The 21,326-nt window shown below is 41.4% G+C and overlaps 2 protein-coding genes across 14 annotated transcripts in view; both read left to right on the top strand.

Annotated features, from left to right (window-relative positions):
* Window positions 1-3,544, top strand: part of Prlr (prolactin receptor) — a 168,538-nt gene extending 164,994 nt beyond the window's left edge. For all 11 annotated transcript variants that reach the window (XM_038323103.1, XM_038323101.1, XM_038323102.1 and 8 more), the window contains one exon: window positions 2,837-3,544. Coding sequence is in view for 1 of the 11 variants with exons in the window: in XM_038323108.1 (XP_038179036.1) it covers window positions 2,837-2,929 (93 nt within the window). In the remaining 10 variants the exon portion in view is untranslated. The remainder of the gene's footprint in view (window positions 1-2,836) is intronic.
* A 4,923-nt stretch (window positions 3,545-8,467) lies between these two features.
* The window catches only part of Agxt2 (alanine--glyoxylate aminotransferase 2), a 39,835-nt gene continuing 26,976 nt past the window's right edge, over window positions 8,468-21,326 (top strand). For 2 of the 3 annotated variants that reach the window (XR_005284561.1, XM_038321190.1), the window contains exons 1-4: window positions 8,468-8,625; window positions 16,037-16,125; window positions 18,168-18,352; window positions 21,193-21,316. Coding sequence is in view for 2 of the 3 variants with exons in the window: in XM_038321190.1 (XP_038177118.1) it covers window positions 8,541-8,625; window positions 16,037-16,125; window positions 18,168-18,352; window positions 21,193-21,316 (483 nt within the window). In the remaining variant the exon portion in view is untranslated. The remainder of the gene's footprint in view (window positions 8,626-16,036; window positions 16,126-18,167; window positions 18,353-21,192; window positions 21,317-21,326) is intronic. The other variant, XM_038321191.2, reaches the window with a different exon arrangement.

Below are 21,326 nucleotides of genomic sequence, written 5' to 3'. Positions count from 1 at the left end.
AGACAGAACAGAGTATCAGAAATAATAGCGACTGCCATGGTCTGAGCTCTTATATTGCTCCTGAAATTTGTGTATTGAAAACTTCACACATGAAGTGATAGTCCGTAGATGGTTACTTCATGAGCATGGCATTCTCCTGAGTTTAGTGCCTTTAGGAGAGATGTTCTGAGGAGTCTGTTTAACCTGCTTCTGTGTAAGGGTACATGAGAATAACCATGTGAGGACTGTGACCTTAACCTGTTCAAAAGGCGGCTGGTGCAATCTCTTGGATTCTGTTGATAAGGGATTCCTTTCTGTATATGTGTTGCTTTTATTGGTTTATGAACAAAGAAGTTGCTTTGGCCTGTGATTGGTTAGAATAGAGCTAGGCGGGAAAACTAAACTGAATTCTGGCAGAAAGTAGGCAGAGTCCGTGAGATGCATTTAGCCACTGCAGGAGACAGATGCTCTTGAACCTTACCAGGAAACCCACGAGCCTCATGGTAAAATATAAAATAATAGAAATTTGTTAATTTAAGATGTGAGAGCTAGCTAGAAATACACTTAAGCTATTGGTCAAACAGTTTTGCAAATAAAATAATTTCTGAGTGATTATTTCGGGTCTGGGCAGCCAAGAAAGAACAAATAGCCTCCACCAACATTCTGTAGTCTCCAGAATAGTGAGAAATACATTTCTATTCCATAAATTACTTAGTCTCTTTCACATAAGCCTACATGGGATAAGACAGTGGCAAAACACTTTCCAGAATTAAATAAAATACAAAATGAAGTATTATTAAAGAATATAAGAAGATAGCTCAGATCTTCCTTTTGTGTGAAAAGCTATGTTATGGGTAGTTTACTAAATTGCATGAGTATTAACACAAATGTAATACTGTATTTAAGAAAATTTGCTCTATGCCCTAAAATATCTATTTTGGATAAATTTCTGTGGGATGCAGAAAAGAATATATATTCTGAGTCTTTGGATGTCATATTTTCTAGCTAGCTGTTAAGTCTATGTGATCTACAATTTCATTTTACTCTGATGTTTCTACATTTATTCTTTTCTAAATGACACATCTATTGATGATAATAATAAAACCATGTAGTGTTACTAATATGTCAATTATGCTTATTTTAAATTGTCTGATAGTAACAATACCTATGTATTTTTATAAACTAATAGTATTGTTTTATAAAACTGGGTTGCTGAATATTTGTGTGTACATGTTTATAATCATCAATACTCTTGATAGATTTGTTCCATTATCTATATAAATTATGTGACCTCCATTATCACTTCTCATGACTTTTGTTTTAAAGTCAATTTTGTTAGCTATAAGTGAGCACAGATTCTCCTGCTTTCTTTCAGGTTCTATTGCCTGAGGATATCTTTTCTATATTTTTACTTTTAATCTGTGTTTTTCTTGGCCAATTAGGTGCACACCTAAGAAGCAGCAATCGAATCATTTTGTTGTGTTGTGTTTGGGGGATGGGCATTAGGTAAACTAGTCTGAGTCTTTTAATTGGATACTTGATACCATTAACATCAGTTACAACTGGAAGATATGTACTAATACCTTCCATTTGCTGTTTTGTGGTATTTGACCCTTTCCTATCTTTGCTGACTTGTCTACTCGTCTAATGAGATTCGATCTTTCCCATATTCTCAAGGTTGTGAAAACTTTGAGAACCACAAATAAGGATGGGAAGGAAAGGGAGAAGAGCCACATTGTATTATAGTTAAAATACTAAGCACACAGGAAAAGAAAAGACTATGGAAAGCTTCAGGACAGCACCATGTTACATATAAACCCCTGTGTCCAGGGTTCTCATTGCCTCTTGTACCCAGATGTGCAGTTCTTTCCCAGTATCTGGGAAATTCTTTTCTATTGTTTCACTTAAATTGTTTTCTGTTTCTTTAGTTTGTACCTGTTCTCTGCTTCTCCTTCCCTTTCTCCAAATCATAAATTTGGTCTTTTAATGATGTCTCAGAAGTCTTACAGTATCTGTTTTTACTTTCCTTATTTTCTTTATTATCATCTGATATTTATATTTCTCTGTTTTGGAGCTCTGATATTTTACCCTCCTGTTGAACCACTTGACTGGTGAAGATTTAACTAAGTTTTTATTTAGTTTATTGAACTTTTCACTTTTGGGGCTTCAGTTTGTTTGTTCTTACTTTCTAGTTCTTTGTTGAAGTCTTCTATGTGCATGGTTGTCCTCGTTTTTCCCAGTAGTTTATTCATATTCTATTCATTCGTTTGGGAGTCAATTTATGTCTTCTTTGAATTTGTTGATGCTTCTTATCATTCTTTTCCATTTGGGCTAAAATTTCACCCATTTTGGTATCATTAAAATCAATTATTGAGGAATTTTTCAGTCTTTCGAGGAGTCAGGTTGCCTTGTTCATCATATTCCTTGTACTTCTGCATTTGAATTTGTACATCTCGGTGTGGTTTGTGGGCAGAGGCAGCTATAGTTACTCTCAGATATCCAGTTTCTCAGATATGGGGTGAAGAAGATGGGGTGAACTACAAGCCTTTGGCCAATTATTCCTAGTTTCCATCACATCTATCTGCTCTTGTGGCAGGGAAGCCACATACGGTTGAAGCAACCAATGCCTATAGAACATTTCCATCTTCCATCCTTTGGGTCTCTGAGTTTTGGTTAACCCAGCTCCCATAGATAATCACTTGCTGTCACTCATCCCCCTTTGTGGCCCTCTGGTAGTTAACACTGATTGCTGAATCACTGAAAATGAAGTGAAAAACGGTCTGCCCTGTATCTCCTACTGACTTCCCACTGAAAGGAGCCACCCATGGTTCTGACTTAGTCTCTCTCCTGTAATTAGACTGGTTCTCCAAGCAAATACAAGGTGGATCGGCGCCTGGCCCTTCCTGGACGATTCCATAAACTGGACAATGCAGGGAAGCTTGACTACTGAAACTGAAGACTCAGATGAGAGCCTCTCAAAGGGTTCCACTGCCACTGTGACCAAATGCTGAGAACAAGACAGAATTTTCCCAGTGCCAATAATCTCTACAGTCTCCAGGACACGGGCCTCGATAGACTGCAAATGCGTTCAGTAACGAAATCTGTATTAATTGTGTTTTCTGAACAACTCACTTGCTTTCTTTTAGCTCAGTCTCTGCCTTCTGCAATCCTGTTTCTTCCTGTTTCACATGGTAATATCTGTCTCTGTGTCTCTCTCTACATCTTTGTCTCTTTCCCTCTGTGTCTTTCTCTGTCTCTATCTATCTGGATCTCTGTCTCTTTTCTTTTAACATTCTCTTTGGACGCTTCTGAAATACCAGCACTTTCCTGCCATCAGCCTTCTCAGAGAGTAACTGCTAACTGTTACCGGCCATCCTGCTATATGACCCAGAGATGCCAGCAACCACTGGGGGTGACTAGTGGGGGGTTATCTCCCTCCCACTGCCTTCATGCTTTTCTGGGCTTGAGTGTGTCTTTGCTTGTCTGTCTGCTTAAGAAAACACGTTTTGTGATCATCAGAATAATCACACCTTTAAATAAAAGAAATAGTCACTCACTTCTCCAAGGATTATTCAAAATGGACTATTTTGCTTCCCACTCTAGAAAGCTCCTCATGTTGGGTGCCTCAATAAAACCTCAAATTGTTCAACACCCCCCCCCCCAAAAAAAAATTCCAGTCATGAAGACCATAGCTTATAGTATTCCCAAAGATAAAACTGATAGTGCAGAAAAGCTGGTGAGCACAAGGCAGACTCTGGGGAAACCAAGACCTAATGCCCACAGTCCGACAGCATGCATGACAGACTCTGAGCCCAAGAGAGAGGCTATATGTCTGTCTACTGCCCTCACTGATGTATTATCCTGCATCACTTGATGAGCCACATCACACAGATGTGCCCCACAGCCCTCAGAACACATGATCTAGAGGCTGGCATCCCAGCAAGAAATCAGGATTTATATTGAACTCATAGAAATTGTGTTGTCACCTTGTCCCGTTGCTTCCTGCAGGCATTAGGGACAAAAAGTCATTTCTTTGATGCTGTTGAAAGACACATCAAAATCAGTTGCCTTTTTGTTAGGAGTACGTTAGACATAAGAAATAGAGCTGGGGGGGAATTGTGGAGAGTGGGGGAAAAGCCAAAAAGAGATACACAAGATGGTTCTCACAGAGGGCAGTTGGCCTGCCTCTGCATCATGGTAAGAGACTCTGGCCTCACTTCCCATGATAAGATACCCTCCAAGGCTAGAAAGATGGCCCAGGGACTGAGAATGTCTGCTGTTATTCCAGAAGACCAGAGTTCAGTCCCCAGCACCCACACAGAACAACAATACACAATTGCCTTTAATTTCAGCTTCAAGGGATCCAGCACCCTCTTCTGACCTCCACGGGCCCCTGCATACACATACTTGGCACTCTCTCACACATGTACACATAAATAAAAATTGTCAGCATTTTAAAAAGAGAAATGAAGATACACTCCAAAATAGTTGGATATCTTTACCTTGGGGTTGTAGGGTCATATAACAGACAAGAACATGAAGAAAATTCAAGAAGAAATCAACAATATCTAGTTCAAAGCAATTCTGAGAAAACAATTGAGAAAGAGAAAAGATTCTACACCTACAAATTAGAGAGAAATAGCATAAAGAAGAAAGGTTAAGGCAGATAAAGCCCTCGGGTCAGTCCCTTCTGTCTGCCAGGTTAACTCTCTCATACCTTCGTGACAACATCTTCTCTGTTAATAAAGATTTTCTTGCTGACCACGGTGTGCTTTCTCTGTGTACATATTTCTCCCTGAATACTCAGCGAGAGTACAAGAATGGAGGATTCTTGCCACAGCACTTTCTGCAAGATGGAGTTCATCGAACCCACCTCTTTTCCCTCTCTAAGTTAATTGCATTTGTCGCTCTCTCTCCTGCAGGTACTGCTCTAAAAAACAAATTGACACGCACTCTTAAACAGTGGAAACCTGAGGGAGATGGTCTCATAACCAGCTGGTTGAAACATAAATATGTTTCTGAATGGAAATAAAGAAAAATATTGCCCATTTTGTACATGTATATAAATCAAAAATGCATTTAGGCTAAATATGTAGTAGCTATATGGTGAGTTTTTTGTGTAGCCTGCTCCAAGTCTCTGGGTTTGACCCTCAGTACAACAATTAACAGCAAGAATATTATTAATATTAAAAATAAATGTCACAGCTGGGTGGTAGCAGCACATATCTTTAATCTCAGCTCTTAGGAGGCAGAGGCAGGAGGATCTCTGTGAGTTCAAGAACAGCCTGGTCTACAAAGTGAGTTCCAGGACAGTTCACAGAGAAACACTGTCTCAAAAAAATCGTGTGTGTGTGTGTGTGTGTGTGTGTGTGTGTGTGTGTGTGACATGAAAATACATTCATCCAAAACAGTATACATGCCAAAAAGGTCTATAAATACATTAAATAGTTGTCTGTGGGGATTAAAGTTAGAAGGTAGAAGGACTGATGAATAAGAAATTTAAAATATTATGAAAATACATCACACTCACTCCACAACTGCCAACTCATCCCAACAACTGAAAGTATTAAGCAAATCCAGGACTTTGTAGCTATTCAATATTCAGTCCTTCACAATGAATGCCTCTTTCCCTATAGTTCATGTCTTTTCTCTACTACTCCATTTTTTATTTATTTATTTTTTTGTAATGCTGGGTTTGACCCAGGTCCATGAATATGCCAGACAAACTACATCCCAAGGCCCCTTTTATTTTTATTAGGAAACAAGCCTCACTAAGTTGCCAAACTAGTCTTGAACTCATGATATAACCAAGACCGCCCTTAAAATTGCGTTCTTCTGAACTTGATCCCCCAGATCAGTAGGAATACAGGGATGAATAGTACATCCAACTAAAACAATTTCCTCATTTCTTTATGCTGAGTCTCCTTCTGTCTTTCTTATCGATATCCCCAGTTTCTCAATCCTTGACCTCTTCAAGCAAATCCTGGTCGTTCCTCCATACTCTGTCACTTTCCCATCGCTGTGATAGAAATCCTGACAGAAGCAAGGAAAGGATTTGTTTTGGCACAGGTTTAAGAGAGTACAGTCCTAGCCGGGCGGTGGTGGCGCACGCCTTTAATCCCAGCACTCGGGAGGCAGAGGAGAGGTGGATCTCTGTGAGTTCGAGGCCAGCCTAGACTACAAGAGCTAGTTCCAGGACAGGCTCTAGAAACTACAGGGAAACCCTGTCTCAAAAAAACAAAAACAAAAAAACAAAAAAAAAAAAAGAGAGAGAGAGTACAGTCCATCATGGTGAAGAAGACATGCATGGAGACAGGACCAACTTTGTTTGTACCGGTAGGGTACGGGATAATTGGTTATTAAGTGCTACAAACCAGTGAACAGGAGAGCTTGGGTGAGAAATAGAATCAACCTTCACCATCTTGGTTCCCTTAGGGTCATAGCTTTTCATAATCCAAAATCAGTCTGGTCAAACTTCAAGAGTGAGGCCTTGCCTTCAAGACACCACTTCTGGTACCTTCTAACGCTGCTCAAAGCCCACCAATTTCGTCTGTGATTCAGACAATCCCTTAACAATAAGCAATTCTGATGCAAAAAAAATGCAGTGGCATAAAGTGAGCATTCCTGCTCCCAAAGGGAAGTACAGAGACATTGCAGGAAAAGACTGGACCAAAGCAACGCAGAAACCCAGCAAGGAAAGCACCAAAGCCTGAAGCTCCGTGTCTAGCATCTAGATTACAATTGTCTGACTAGACCCACGCCACCTGAAGCAAATGTAAGCGCTCTCTTGTGCTCACTTCACTTGAGTGCCTGCAGATTTCTTTGGTGCCCACGTGTTCCTGATACCTTGAACATCCTGGCTTCTCCCCAGCAACTTATATTCGCCTTCACAACTTCACATTCAATAGCCTCACATGGCCCCCTTGCACGGGATATGAGAGGCGGCACGTTTCCACACCTCAATGGCTTTCCTTCTGGAACTGTCTCACACGCTTTCGTGACTTGCCACTCATTTTCATGCCTGTACAACAGCACCACATAAACGGCAGCATGTTCTGCAGCCAGATTTAGAGGCAGTCTATTCCCCCCTCTTGAAGCTGGACTGCTGTGGTATCAGGGGTGCTTACTTCCCTGTATCAGGAGGAACATTTCCCTACCCAGTCACATTAGAACTGGATGCCCGAGAGCCGGGCCTTGCCTACACGGCATCACTTCTCAATCTCAGGCAGAATACAAAGTATCTCTTTAATTGCACTAAGCTCTTTAACACGGCTTTGGCCACAGCCACTTTCTTGCTATAGAGTTGCTCTTCTTTTGTCTCCAAGCTGCATGTTTTCCACATCTTTTCTGTTCCACTTTCTTCTCAAATGTATCACTGTAAATCTGGCTAAAGCAGGCGGCAGTAACTGTGCCATAACACAAATACTGTGCTGTACTAAAAGTCTGTCTCCCAGAAAATTATTCCATTAACTTTTAATTCAACATCGCTCAGATCTCTGGATGAGCAAAGCCAGATTCTTTGCTAGAATATAGCATGGATCCCAATTTCCAATTTCATCCTTGTTTTTCTCCTCCTAATCCCATTCTGAAATCCTACCATAACGCCCCATTGGGTTACACTGATAACATTCCATGGCTACTCTAGGTCACAACCCCAGTCTTCCACATTCCTCCAACAATGCAATCCTAAAGGCCCACGGGCCACATGGTCAAGTTTATGATAACAGTGGCCTACCCCCCCCCCCCCACTTCTCAACCAGTTTGCTGTATCAGTCGTTTTTCTTGTCACTCTGACTGAAAACCTGACAAAAAGCAAGGTAAGGGAGGAAGGATCTCTTTGACTCATAGTGCAAGACAATATGGTCAGTCATGATGGGGATGCAGGTGGCAAGGAGGCTAGACCAGCTTGATCTGTGGCGGTGGCAGCATGGGACATAGGTGTTTATTACATGGCACTGACCAGGAAGAATACAGCTTAGGCTAGAAGGATAGTCTGCTAAATACTCCCAAGCTAAGCTCCCCATGGTCCTATATCTACTAATTACCTTCCAGGTCCCTGGGGTCCCATAACTTGCCATAGAAGTGTCGCCAGCCTCAGGTCAAGTGTTCAAAGGCATGGACATGTGAGGAACACTTATACCAACCCAGTTTTGTATAGAAACACTTTATATCCAAACTCTGTTACCGCCCTTCTAGTTACTGAATTCATTCTGGTGGAATACAGGCTTACAAAATGAGCCCAGGAGAACTTTATTTTGTCTTTTTTTTCAATCCCCCTTCTTTCTCCCTTGTCTTCCTTTCCCTTCCCTCTGCTCCAAGTTCCCTTTGCCACCTTTCTTTTCTCTACTTATTCTCTTCAGTTTTCTATTTAAGACACTGCTTCTAACGCAGCCCGGCTCTGGGATTTACCTAAGTCCATATAGAGTCACCAGTCTACAGTTCCCTTGCTAAAGCCTCCTCCTCTAATAGCAAAGTCCAGCGGGTCCGCCAGCATTTAGAGCCCCTCCCCCCCACTGACCTGCTTCCACAGGTTTTGGAGTTTGCTTCCTGCCTGGAACAAGATGGCTCTAGCCTGGAGAAATCTTCAGAAAGCCTTCTACCTGGAGACCTCTCTCAGAACCCTCCAGATGTGTCCGTCCTCGAGCTGTGAGTGGAAACCAGGGGACATGGGTTGGCAGAGGGTCAACAGAGGGGGAAAGCCTGGACTCTGGAGTCTGTTGCCTAGAATCGAAACCATTAGAGCTGGGTGACGACTTGGGGTTTTAGAAATAAGCCTGTAATGGCCGATGGTTCTAAGTCTTGCTGACCCAGGCCTTTCATTTAAGTCAGTATTTCATCATGATGCTCAGTTGTCCTGAAATGAAATCAATGAATAATGAAATCTGGTAATACACAACCCAGATTTTAAAACTGTCTATCTCTACTTTGATATAAAGAAGAAATCAAAGGAAAATAAGTCAAAATAAGGTATTATATTCAATAGATAGATTTCTGGGATTATTATTTTGAAAGACATAGGCGTTCTCATGCATATCCACTGCTCGTATAGGAGGTAAGGTTGCCAAACACACACACACACACACACAAGACAGAGAGGGGGGAGGGGAGAGGGGAGAAGGGAGAGTGGGAGGGAGAGACAGAGAGAAATAACTGCACACTTGAGTTATTTTCCCACAATCATCCAAGCCAGGACTAAACTAATTGAACTATCTCCTTCTGTTCATATTCTCCTCTCTCTGCAGCAGGAATGAGAAACTTGAGGAGATCTGAGGCAGCCAGATGTAGGAATCTTCATAATTTATTTCCATATACCCATGATTTTCACATGGATGTGTTCGCTCCAACCTCACAATGTACTCATTGATTTCCTTTCTAAAGACATAAGTTAAAACAGCCGTCTGTTTACATATTTATGTGCCATGGTGCTAACCTATGACTATGTGCTATAAATGGTATAGAGGACCCTTTTTCCATCCTGCCTTATGATCAATTTTGCTTTTTCCATAGCTTTCTATTTTCTCTCCTTTTCTCTCCTGTTCCCACTTCCTCCTTATCTCACAATTTTGTAAGACAATGTATGTTCAATGTTTTTTAATGTGTGTGTGTGTGTTTGTGTGTGTGTGTGTGTGTGTGTGTGTGTGTGTGTGTGTGTGTAGGTGCATGTGGCGGAGCACACTTGTTTATAGGTGTATGTGCACATCTGTGTGCATACATGTGGAGGCCAGAAGACAACCGTGGGTGTTGTTCTTCAGATGATGTCCAACTTGGTGGGGTTTTTTTGTAGCTTGTTTATTTGTTTTCATTTTGTTTGGTGGTGGTGGTGGTGGTCATTTTCTTTTGTTTTTGAGACAGGGCTTCTTATTGGTTGGGAGCTCACTGAGTAGGCTAAGGTTGGCTAACCAACAAGCCTCATGGATCCATCTGTCTGTGCTTCCCCAGCAATGAAAAATGTGTGCCCTAGCACCCAACTTTTTTACATAGGTTCTAAGGTTCATATTCTAGTCCTTGTGCTTGCATGGTAAGCACTTTAACTATGATATTTCCCTAGCCCAATTCAGCCCTAATGCTTCAAACAGTATTTTTTTTTCATCTTTGGTTAAACTTGCAGCTGAGTCCTATTATATTGTCCCACACATAAGGAGACAAATTAGAAAGAAAATAAATTATAAATGTGATCAGGGGTGGAAGAGTTGGCTCAGTAGTTAAGAGTACTTCTTGCTCTTTTTATGCTGGCGGGTTCAGTTGCCAGCATCCATGGCTGCATATAACTCTCTGTAACTCAGGTCTCAAGAGATCCAATCATTTATCCTGATCTCTGTGAGCACCAGATATGAACGTGGGGCACAAATATACATCCACGGAAAACATACACATAAAATAAGGAAGTCTAAAAATTAGAACAAATTTTAAAAAAGAAATATGATCAAAGTCAGAAACATGTAAATGCCAGTGTCATTTAAAGCCAGCTATATCTGGCTCTAAACTCAGAAGTTATACCGTACTCTGTTTCATTGACCTTTCCAATATTTTAATTCCACTTCTCAGCTGGAGATAAATTATACATTAACTCAGTGTAGGGGGAACTACACTGAAATTACTAGCTATGGATAAAGTGAAAGAAAATGCCTTCAAGTTCCTTTTCCTCCAACCCAAACTCAAACCCAAAGCGGTGAAGCAGGGTTAAGGGTAGCAGTAGGTGAGGCAGAATGCCTAGATAGCTTTTTGTTCTATTTGTTTTCTTTTGTAATTTTTAAACTTTTTGTTTTTATGTGACACAATAATTGCACATGTTTATAGAATATAGTGGAGTAATGCAGTATTTGTAACTAATGTGTCATGACCAAGTCAGAAAGATTAGCATTACCACTTCCTTATGAGTTTTTGTGACCTCCTGTGGTAGTTTGGATGAAGATGGTCCCCACTGGCTCATATATTTGAATACTTAGTCACCAGGGAATGGAACTGCTTGGGAAGGACAAGGAGGTATGAACTTGTGGGAAAAGGTGTGTCACCAGGCGTGTGCTTTAAGGTTTCAAAAGCCCTGTGTTAGATCCAATGTCACTCTCTCTGCCTGCTCCTGTGAGCAGGAGATAAAGCTCTCAGCTACTGCCCCAGCCCCATGCCTATCTGCTTCCTGTTATGATTGATCACGGACTAATACTGTGAAACCACACTGATCTTAAATTCGTATCAATAAACCAGTCAAACATTGATCAAGTTTTTCATTGGTTCTAGTATATGCAAAGTATCTATCTCCATAGTATATTCCCCCTTTAAATGTAAACAAACATTTATAAGCAATCATTTAGGGAATTTGGCCATTGTTCTTTCCAAACTACTTCCTGCTTTTTTGATGGGTGAAGTAATTTGGGGGATTTACGAAGATCTTTTGGGTAGTCTTGGTCCATCAAACCACATTAGTCTGGAAGGAATCAATAGGTTCTCATACTCTGTGGAAACAAAAGAAGAACCTCTTTTCCAAAACAATTTGCCCGTAGACCCAAATTTTGAAGTCAAGATACCTTTAAAGTATATATGTTGGTTTAGCTTATCGGCCCATACAATGAAATGTCTCTCTTTACTAAGCTCTTTCATAGTCAAAAAATTAAAAGAAAACACAATAATATACATAATTCAGACTCTCTATGTATATTCCATCTTTATGTGGCTTACTTTTCTTACTCTATTACTTTTCTACAAGTTTACTCTGTCTCTTTAAAGACTTTGTTTTATTTTTTAAAAAAACGTTTACTTATTTTTATAATTTTCTATACCCTTTTTCTTCTGTCTCCCAAGCCTACATACATTTTTTAAACATGCTGTGATCCATTTAAAGGTCTTTTTCATCTGAATTTGTCTGTATTGTATATCTGTAATCCTTTTCTGACCAGGACTGCTTCTTGAAATGCTAAATGGTGTGGCTAGGACCAGTCCAATATGGTGGAGGTCCATTCACTTCCTCTGAGACAGTGGGAGCTGTCCTCACCACCTCAACTCTGGGTAGCACCATGTAGCATATAAACTCTTTTTATCTGAGTAAAGCTAAATCTGCCATGCAGTACACTGTGTGGCCTAGAAATATCTCTATGTATACCAGTGGGAATTTGCCCAGGCAGGAGCCACTGAGCCATAAGCATGGTTTCAGCTACTTTCCTCCCAACCCCAAGTGGGCACAAAAGCATCCAGACCCAAAGTGGAAGATATCAGCCCCAAACGTTTCAGACCACATTGGCACACCAATCTATGGCTTCTCCCTGAAATGCCCATCAACCTCTCTTAAGTAATTAGTACTGCCAGAAGCAGACATGTCTCACTGTCAAAAAAAAAGACTAAGTTCTTAAAACTTTTTAAATGCCATACTCTGTAGGTCTTTGAAATGTTGAAAATTATCTATTAGAAGTGATCTCTGCATATCTAAAAAATCTAACTAACTTGACTAAAAGTTTGATTATTATAAATGACTATCTATTAATCTGTATTTCTTAATTATACATTACATTTTTAAATGAAGTGTATAAACAATACCTTAAACAAGAGTAGAAATATTCATATAATAAAACTGACCTAAAATTTGTATCAATAAACTGAAGTCCATACCAGTGTAAAGCATTCATTTCTATATCACATCACTCTTTTTTTCTTTTTTTTTGGTTTTTCGAGACAGGGTTTCCCTGTAGTTCCTAGAGCCTGTCCTGGAACTAGCTCTTGTAGACCAGGCTGGCCTCGAACTCAAAGATCCGCCTGCATCTGCCTGCCGAGTGCTGGGATTAAAGGCGTGCGCCACCGCCGCCCGGCGTCACCCTTTTTTTCTTTAGAAAGACTTTGATTGTGACCGTTAACCATTTATAATCAACCGCTTTTAAATGAAAACAAACATTTATAAAGAATAGTTATCCTGTCAGCCCACACAACAGGGCAGAGAAATGGGTGCTGTGGTCTCGTGGAGGATTGGGTAGTACAGAACAGAAAACAACATGGTCCTCCTGCTGCAGAGAGTGAAAGAAGGAGAAGAAGACCACCCCGCAGGGTGACAGCAGCCACTCCAGTGGAGAGAGAACAAATAAGAGAGGGAGAAAAAGAGTAAAACCGAACATTTTCTTCTCTGAAAATGTTCAGCCCTGGTCCCTTGCACCTCCAGATCTCAGTGTAGCATCAATAGGCTTCCTTGGCAGATAGCATGTGGGTCTGTCGCTGCCTCCGTGCCTGGGCGGATGAATGAAAGATCTCCCTTTCCTAACTCAGTGTCTGTCCTGAATACCAGAACAGACAGGAAATGGGATGTTTGTGTGTACAAAGGAACCTAGAAGATGCTCTGCGGAAATAAGACACAAATTGTATCTGAATGAGTCACACCTCACGGAGTGCATTCTGCGTTGCCAAGCTCTCATAGCCCTCTATTTAATGTCAAGGGTGAAGACTGCTGATAAATACTCCTCCTTAGTAGGAAACTGACTTCCAGAGAAAAAGGATTTTCTGAGAACTCTCAAATACCCGTAAAAGATTTATTTCTCTCACTGTCTTGCGCTATAGTTTTTTTGGCTTTTTGTTTGTTTGTTTGTTTGTTTGTTTTGGTTTTTCAAGATAAGGTTTCTCTGTGTAACAGCCCTGTCTGTCCTGGACCTCATTTTGTAGACCATGCTGACCTTGAACTCACAGAGATCCGCCTGCCTCTGCCTATTGAGTGCTGGGATTAAACGTGTGCACCACCACCACCCAGCTAGTTTTTCCCTTTTTAATACTGTGAATTTTGAAGAAAGAAAACAAAGCAATTTGTCTGCTATAGAACTCTAAAAATTAGATAGATGGGAACTTAAATCTAATTGCCCAGTTGGTCTTTATTATATGAGTGGCATTTTTCTCCAAATTCCACTTCATTTAATGTCTGGAGTCGTCTGTGTGAGATGAAGTGGGTGAAAATCAGAGCGGCCTCCTGTGTTTAGTCTAAAAAGACAATGTCAGATAAGTAAAACAACAAACAGACACATAAAAATGCAAATTCATAAGAACACCAATTCACAGAAGACTTGGAATTCAGCATCGTTAACCCGACCCCTCCCCCACCCAATCTTGTGCACACACACACAATGTTTACATATGTGTACAGATATACTAGAACCAATGAGAAACTTGATCAATGTCTGACTCTCACAGCACACTCAATACAATGGCTCTTTTACACCAGGAATGCATGCAGGTATTTCTGGAGACATATTGATTTCCATTTTTCTAAGAAATAAGGGATTTGATTTATTTTTATCCATTGATTTTCATTATGACTTGTGAAGCTTGCTTCTTGACAGGGGTTAATGTGTCAAGAAGGGTTTTCCGAGTATTATGTATTATGTGATTAGCTTATAGAATAATTCTTTCCTTCTTTTAGTTTGCTTGATTACCTCTCTGCCTTACTTCTTTACGTCGTTATCTTCCTCTGTCTCTTTTTCCTTTTCTCTCTAATGTATTTATGGATCTCACTTAGAACGCTTCCTTCACCATTTATGTGCTCGTCCCTTTGCTGACTGAGTGAATGACTGAGTCCACCTTGACTGTTTAAAATCACAGCTTTTCTTTGTCTTTTCCATCATCCCTCTTCCTGTTCTCTCTCTCTCTCTCTCTCTCTCTCTCTCTCTCTCTCTCTCTCTCTCTCTCTCTCTCTCTCTCTCTCTCTCTCTCTCCTAATTCTTACATCTGCATAGTCAATGAACTCTCAGCCTTCTCATTGGGCAACTCCAATTTTACAGATACAGAAGAACATAAGACATAAGACTGCTGGAATAAAGGGATTTTGGATTCTCAGAAACACTCTTTTTTTTCTCTCCATTTCAGGAGAGTGACTAGCACAGAGATACACAACAAAAAGCTTTCAGAAGATGAAATTCTCAGAAAACTTAAGCTGCCTTTTTCCTGTCGTTCTTATGCATGGGTAACCAAAAGCCACCTTACTTTTAAAGGAAGAGCAAATTTGTGACATTAGTGATTGTTTGGAGCAGAAAAAAAATTAATGGGATTTTGAAAGAAAATACGTGCAGTTATTACTTCCCTGCTTTGTTCAGAAACACATTGTTCATTGAGTTTGAGGCTGACTTCACAGCCACACAAACACCAGCATTTCCTCTACGCATTCAAAGCTTCAAGCTGTGCTAGAGGAATCACTTCCTCAGTTCTTTCCAACTATGAAGTTACCTGAAAACTGACTTCAAACCTTCCGAATGAGGGGCATTCTTTTCCAAGGGTTCTTATAAAGACTCTAACTATGCTCTCTGATGGCCTCTAACTGCACTGTACCTTCCCACTTAGAAGGGAGATCAAAGTCTGTGCTGTCAAGACAGGGTGAGCAGAGAAAGAGTTCTAGACTGGGAGCCGACAGTTCGTAGTTTCATTCTTGTTCTCTTAACTAGCATGGGGAACTCGAACACCAAGGTGAACAGAACACCTCTAGCTTCCACATAAGAATTTCAGGACCCCTTCCCAGTCTAGAAGTCTCCGCTAACTCTAAGCATTTAATGATTCTTCCTTCTCAACCTTTCTCCCTTTTTCCACAGTCTTAGGTTGGTGGCCCTTTCCTCAGGAGAGGGAGGTGTCTGACAGACCTGTTTGCAGGTATCAGTACAGCCCATCACCTAACGGCCATTTCTACTTGTTCCCTACTAGAATAGTCAATGGCAATGAATTTCATGTATGGAGAGCCACCCAGGTTTCAGGCACTGGGACCACACAATGGATTTCAGGCACTAAGCAACTCAGAGCTTAGAAAACAACATACACTGCAGGCTGCATTGCCATCTGATGATACAGTTTTAGTCAATAAGAAGTAGGGTTGGCTTTAACTGAGTTCTCTGAGCTTGTGAGAGGGGCTTGTGGAGGGGGGGGGAAATGCTGCTTCCTTATCTTCCCTATCTTTTTGTCCTAGATTTAATCATTTTTTCCTCCAGAACACCCACTCTTAAGATACCCCAGTGTTAAAATCAAAACTAATGTGATTTTATTATATAAAATTTCCTAAATGATTCAGTAACCATAAGTGATTGACACAAAGAGATCCTAACTCACTTTATTTCAGTAGGTGCTTCCTGGATATCCGGATCCAAGCTCACTCTTCATACAAAGCCCAGCATGCCATCATGTGACTTCTCACCTGAGCCATACCAGGTAAGACTCAGGCTTTCAGAAAAGAAGAAAGGTCTCCCTCAGAAGTCCTCAAGACTTCCAAAGTTGTTCCCCAAAAAGGGCCCACAGATACCCATGCTTTGTAAGTCAACAGCTTTACCCTAGCTATCCTACTCTTTAGATTTTAGGGACTATCTGAAGCCTCCTTACACTACTTACTAGCTACACATGAGTTGTTAAGCATATGTGAGCCAGAAAGCACCAGCAAGGACTATTACAGGATGATACACAGAGAGATGGGGAGAAAGAGCACAGATGCACTCAAGTCGAGTGAACTTCCTTAGGTCCTCCCCACCAAAAAGTATAGTTGTTTTCCTGTTGTCAGATTAATATCAATTTCTCTCACCCTTTCTGTCTCCTTTCCTCCTTCTCTCACACTCACTCAGCAATCCTTCTATTCTATAGCATATTCTTCAGACCTAAACGTTAAAGTCAACAATCAGGAGCTCTCTACAAAAAGAAAACATAGGCATGATGGTTACTAATGTCACCTTGGTGGAGTCTAAAATCACCTGAGAACGGCCCACTTGTGTGCCTGGGGGGATTATCCCTCTAACATTAACTGTGGTGGGGAAACCCCATCGTCATTGTGAGTGGGAACATCCCCTGAATACAAAGGAGAAAGCTGGCTGAACACATGCATCTGTTGTTCTATGACTTGGTTGTGGGTAGAATGGGACCAGCTCTGTCAATTTTCTACCACGATGACTTTCCTGCATGACAGACTGTAGCCTGAACCATGACCCAGAATAAACTTTCCTTAAGTTGCTTTTGTTTGTGTTTGTGTTTTTGTTTTTCTGGGATTTGGTTTTTTGAGACAGTGTCTCTTTATGCAGTCCTGGCTACTTTGAAACTCCTTATGTGAACCAGACGAGCCTTAAACTCCCAGAGGACACCTGTCTCTGCCCTCTGGGTGCTGGGATTAAAGGTGTGAACTCCTCACGTCCAGTCTTATGTTCCTTTTGACAGTTTTCTGTTACAGCAATGGGGAAAAAACTCTATGATGTTCGGAGCAGTTTTATTATCTAAAACACAGTGGGCTAGGGAGACAGCTTAGTGGATAAACTCTAGAGGGGGAAGTATAGGGCCTGAATTCAGATCCCAGTCACCACATAAAATTCTGTGCATGGCAACAGATGCTTGTGATCACAATGAAACTGGGAAAACAGAGACAGGGACCCCTGAGGCCTATCAGCTAGCTTCTTAGCAGAATCAGTGAGCTCCAGGTTCAGTGGGAGATGCTGTCTCCAAAAACTAAGGCAAAGAGCATTGAAGAAGACACTCAGTGTTGACCGTTGGCCTCCACACACATACCCTACCTATGCACACGCTACACGTGCCTGTGCATCTGCATACACACACACACACACACAAATATGTTCAGAGAGAGAAAGAAAACGTTGGTCTGAAGCTCAGTGATAAAGCACTGGCCTGGCATGTATAAAGCCCTGGATTCAATGGCCAACCTCATCATCACCTCATTTATTTAGTTTTCTGTTTGTTTTGTTTTTGTTTGAGGCAGGCTCGCTCTATGTAGTCCTGGCTGTCCTGGAGCTCACAGAGGTCCACCTGCCTCTGCTCCCCAGGTGCTAGAATTAAATAAAGGTGTGTGCCACCATGGCCAGCATTTACTTGATTTTTTTCTAACTTTCATAAACCTATAGCAGCAAAAATGCCATCACTTTAGCCACTTATTTCCAAGGTTTTTTATTTTCATGGTAAAATCAACTTGAAAACAAGGGGTTTTTTTTTTATTGCGAGATGGGAACTGCAACTCTCTTCTTCATATACACTTCAGGGGGAAAATCATAAATAAAAAGGAAGACAATGATAATGTCACCTACTAAGCAGAAAAGATTTCAATTTTTCCATAACATACCGAATAATGTGACCATTTGTAAGCCAATACGGCAACGAGTCGTGTGTTCAGATCATGAAGGGGATTAGGCCCTGGTATACTGATCTGCTCTTGATCCTGCAGGACCCAGGAATAAGAAAACCAATTTTAACTTGTCTGCCTATAGTCCCTTCCCTACAGCCGTGCTCTGGAGATTCATAAGCAGCACGTTTCTCCTGTGGAAACAGCATATTTCCAGAAGCCTCTGATGCTCCACCAGGGACACATGGAGTGGCTCTTCGATTCGGAGGGAAACAGATACCTGGACTTCTTCTCTGGGATTGTAACTGTTAGTGTCGGTCACTGTCACCCGTGAGTATCCTTAAATCCAGGGGCGAGGCGGTCGCACTCCAGAAAAACATAGAAAGTGATCATTCATGTCACTTGGAACCTTTGATTTATATATTCTGACTTTAAATTATGTATGTTACAATCTGTGCTGACACGGACCTACATGCTTTCCTCAGTAAGGAGAAAAAAAAAAAACAAACAAACTTGATTCTGTCCTTTTTTTCTTTCTAATGGAAGCTTTGATCATTCCCACTGCACACGCAACACGGCAGGTACTGTCTCTCCGTGTGTTTCTTGATGGAGAAAACGTCCCAAAGACAGTGAGTGAGTGAGTGAGTGAGTGAGTGAGTGATCGTGCTGAATCCATGATGGATCCTCTTTGCGAACTCTGGGAGGTTGGTGGGGATGCTACTGTAACAGAGAGATGCAGGGCCAACTGGACACTGACTTAGAAATGAGAGAAATGAAACTGAGATTGTCTGAAGCCTTGACCAGCTCTCCACACGCATGCTGGCCCTCTGGGTTTCTGTGTGGCCATTCCATTTTTTAACTTTTGTTATATAGTATGCTACTCTATTGTAGTTGTGCGATGCTTTTTCAAGTGCTTTTAACTGAAAGAGGATGACCTCACTTTCCCCTTCATTTCCACCTCCCAGCTCGTCCCACATATCCTCCCCTCGAACCTTTTCCACGCTCCACCCACTCTCAAATTGATAGCCTCTTTTTCTTGATTATATTTGTCAGGTAGGCATTCGTGTGTGCATGAATATATACGAATACAACCTGCTTACTTCATTTTGTGGTTTATGTGTACACAGCTTCAGGCCTGACCACTCGGCATTGATGAGTAAGGGGCTCATCCCTGGAAGAGGCTAATACTCCTTCTCCCTGCAGGCAATGGTTGCCTATAGTTCTTTTTCTAGGGATGGGACCCAGTGACATTTTTCCCTATGCATGTTAACAAGTTCATTGATATTACCATTGTTCTGGTCTTGGTCTTGCAGCCATTTCTAGGATAGGCGGTTTTACAGCTGACTTCCAGTTTTCTGGCTCTTATATTCTTTCTGACCCCTCTTTTGTGCTTCCTGAACTGTAGAGGGTCCATTTCCTCTTGCCCTTAAGAATTTGGTGAATATCCTTAATGTTTATACATATATAAGGTATGTGCAATAGTAATATGCTTATGTAACAATGTACAATAATACATGTATGTGTATTATGTATAAGCATATATACACATACAAAATATTATGGAAAAAATACAGACAAAATCATTTGAATGGGTTGAGGTCTCCTAATCAAAGCAAGGGCCAAGAGGTCTCTCCTGCAACTAACAGGAGAGACATGACTTGGGCCCCCACACTCAACCTTCTCCTTCTCTACTTCCTACTCCTTCACTCTTCTGTTTTCAGGAAGTGTAAGTCCCAAGCATCCAAGCTAAATTTCAGAAACCCCTTACAATGGAGTATAAATATTCATGAAAACAGAGAAGAGTGTGAGCAGAATCCTCCGAACACTGACCATGTCCCTGGCAGTAGACAGTTCTTCCTCACACTCTTGACCTTTGTACAACTTCTTATGACCTTGACTTTTGGCATTCCAGTTCTGTCTTTATCTCTGTCCCTCTTCTTCTCTCGGCTTCTTTCCTCTCACCATCTTCCTTCACCGACACCTCCTGCCATGTTTATTTTGTTATAATTTCAACAGCTTTATCCAATTTGATATCTTCAGCCTTGGTCCCCCACCAAAATACAGTAATAAGTTGTTATATGCAGAAAGGGTGCCCCACATCCCTCAATTCTATGCAGAATCTCCCATCCCAACATATACTAAGACTAACTCCGTCTTTTCCACAAAGCCGATCTTTTATTTTCCTCACATAGTCACTTATTCAAGAAACCCATATGGACCATCTGCTGGAGAGCTGATACATCTCTCAGTTATTCCTGGAATTGGCCCAGCATTTGAGGCAAGAAAGTCAAACTGCCCTTGAATTTTCCTCTTTTCCATTTCCTGCAGCCAACCTGATGCCATAGATCCAAGACCTCCACCCAAAACTCCCCAGTCCTAGGGGATCCTCTTCCCACAGTTCTCATTAGCACAAGTGTTTTCAGAGTTCTTCCTCTGCTCTCCAGAGGAAGGCCACCTTGCCCACCCAGCTGGCCACCACATCACCAGTAATCTGTGTCCCCTCCATTCCATGTGTCATGTGACTCTCTGATTTATTTCTATCAGCAATGCTGTTGTCAAAGATCTCTTCAAAAAGGACACTTTAGAATTTTCTTAAGTGGGATTTGTGTAATGATAACCACGGGAGTTGTTTCTTGGGAAAAGTTCCAGGAAAAGATAAGAATAGGACACCCTATGACATCCCCCCCCCCTTTCCTTCTTCCAGAACAGCCGTATGCCAAGCAAAGGCTCTATCAAGTCCCACAGTAGATGAATTTATTTAGTCTGGTATTTCTCAAATTATTCAACCACTGGGTTAATTTTTAGATGTAGCAGATATTAATAGCAAACAGAATTGGTGTGAATCGAACACCAGCCCCTGCTGCCATTTAGATCAAGTTCAAAGACCTTTCCCCATCTTCCCAAAGCTTTCTTACTTGGGCCCCACATGGTTACTTGCCTTTAGTTGCTACTTGCCTTCATTATGAGCCTTCTGATATGAAAGGCTTAGACTGATTCTTTTAAGAATGACTCTTCAACATTACAAATCGCTCTTCACCACGGATCGCTGCTCCAGTGAATCCTGCCTCCTGAAACTGTTGAAGAAGCAGCCAAGGGTCCAGATTCAACGACCCAGGGGAGAGAACAAGCCTGCTGGTGGTGTACGCTTGACTGGTTCTGTGTTTCTCCAGGAAGGTAACTGCAGTGGCACAAAAGCAGATGGACCGCCTGTGGCATACAAGCTCTGTCTTCTTCCACCCTCCAATGCACGAATACGCAGAGAAACTTTCAGCGCTTCTCCCTGAGCCTCTTAAGGTAGAGTGTT

Source organism: Arvicola amphibius, chromosome 3 (genome assembly GCF_903992535.2).
Source record: "Arvicola amphibius chromosome 3, mArvAmp1.2, whole genome shotgun sequence".
Lineage (NCBI taxonomy): Eukaryota > Metazoa > Chordata > Mammalia > Rodentia > Cricetidae > Arvicola > Arvicola amphibius.
The sequence above is the reverse complement of the archived record's forward strand: the minus strand, read 5'-3'. Positions and strand labels throughout refer to the sequence as shown.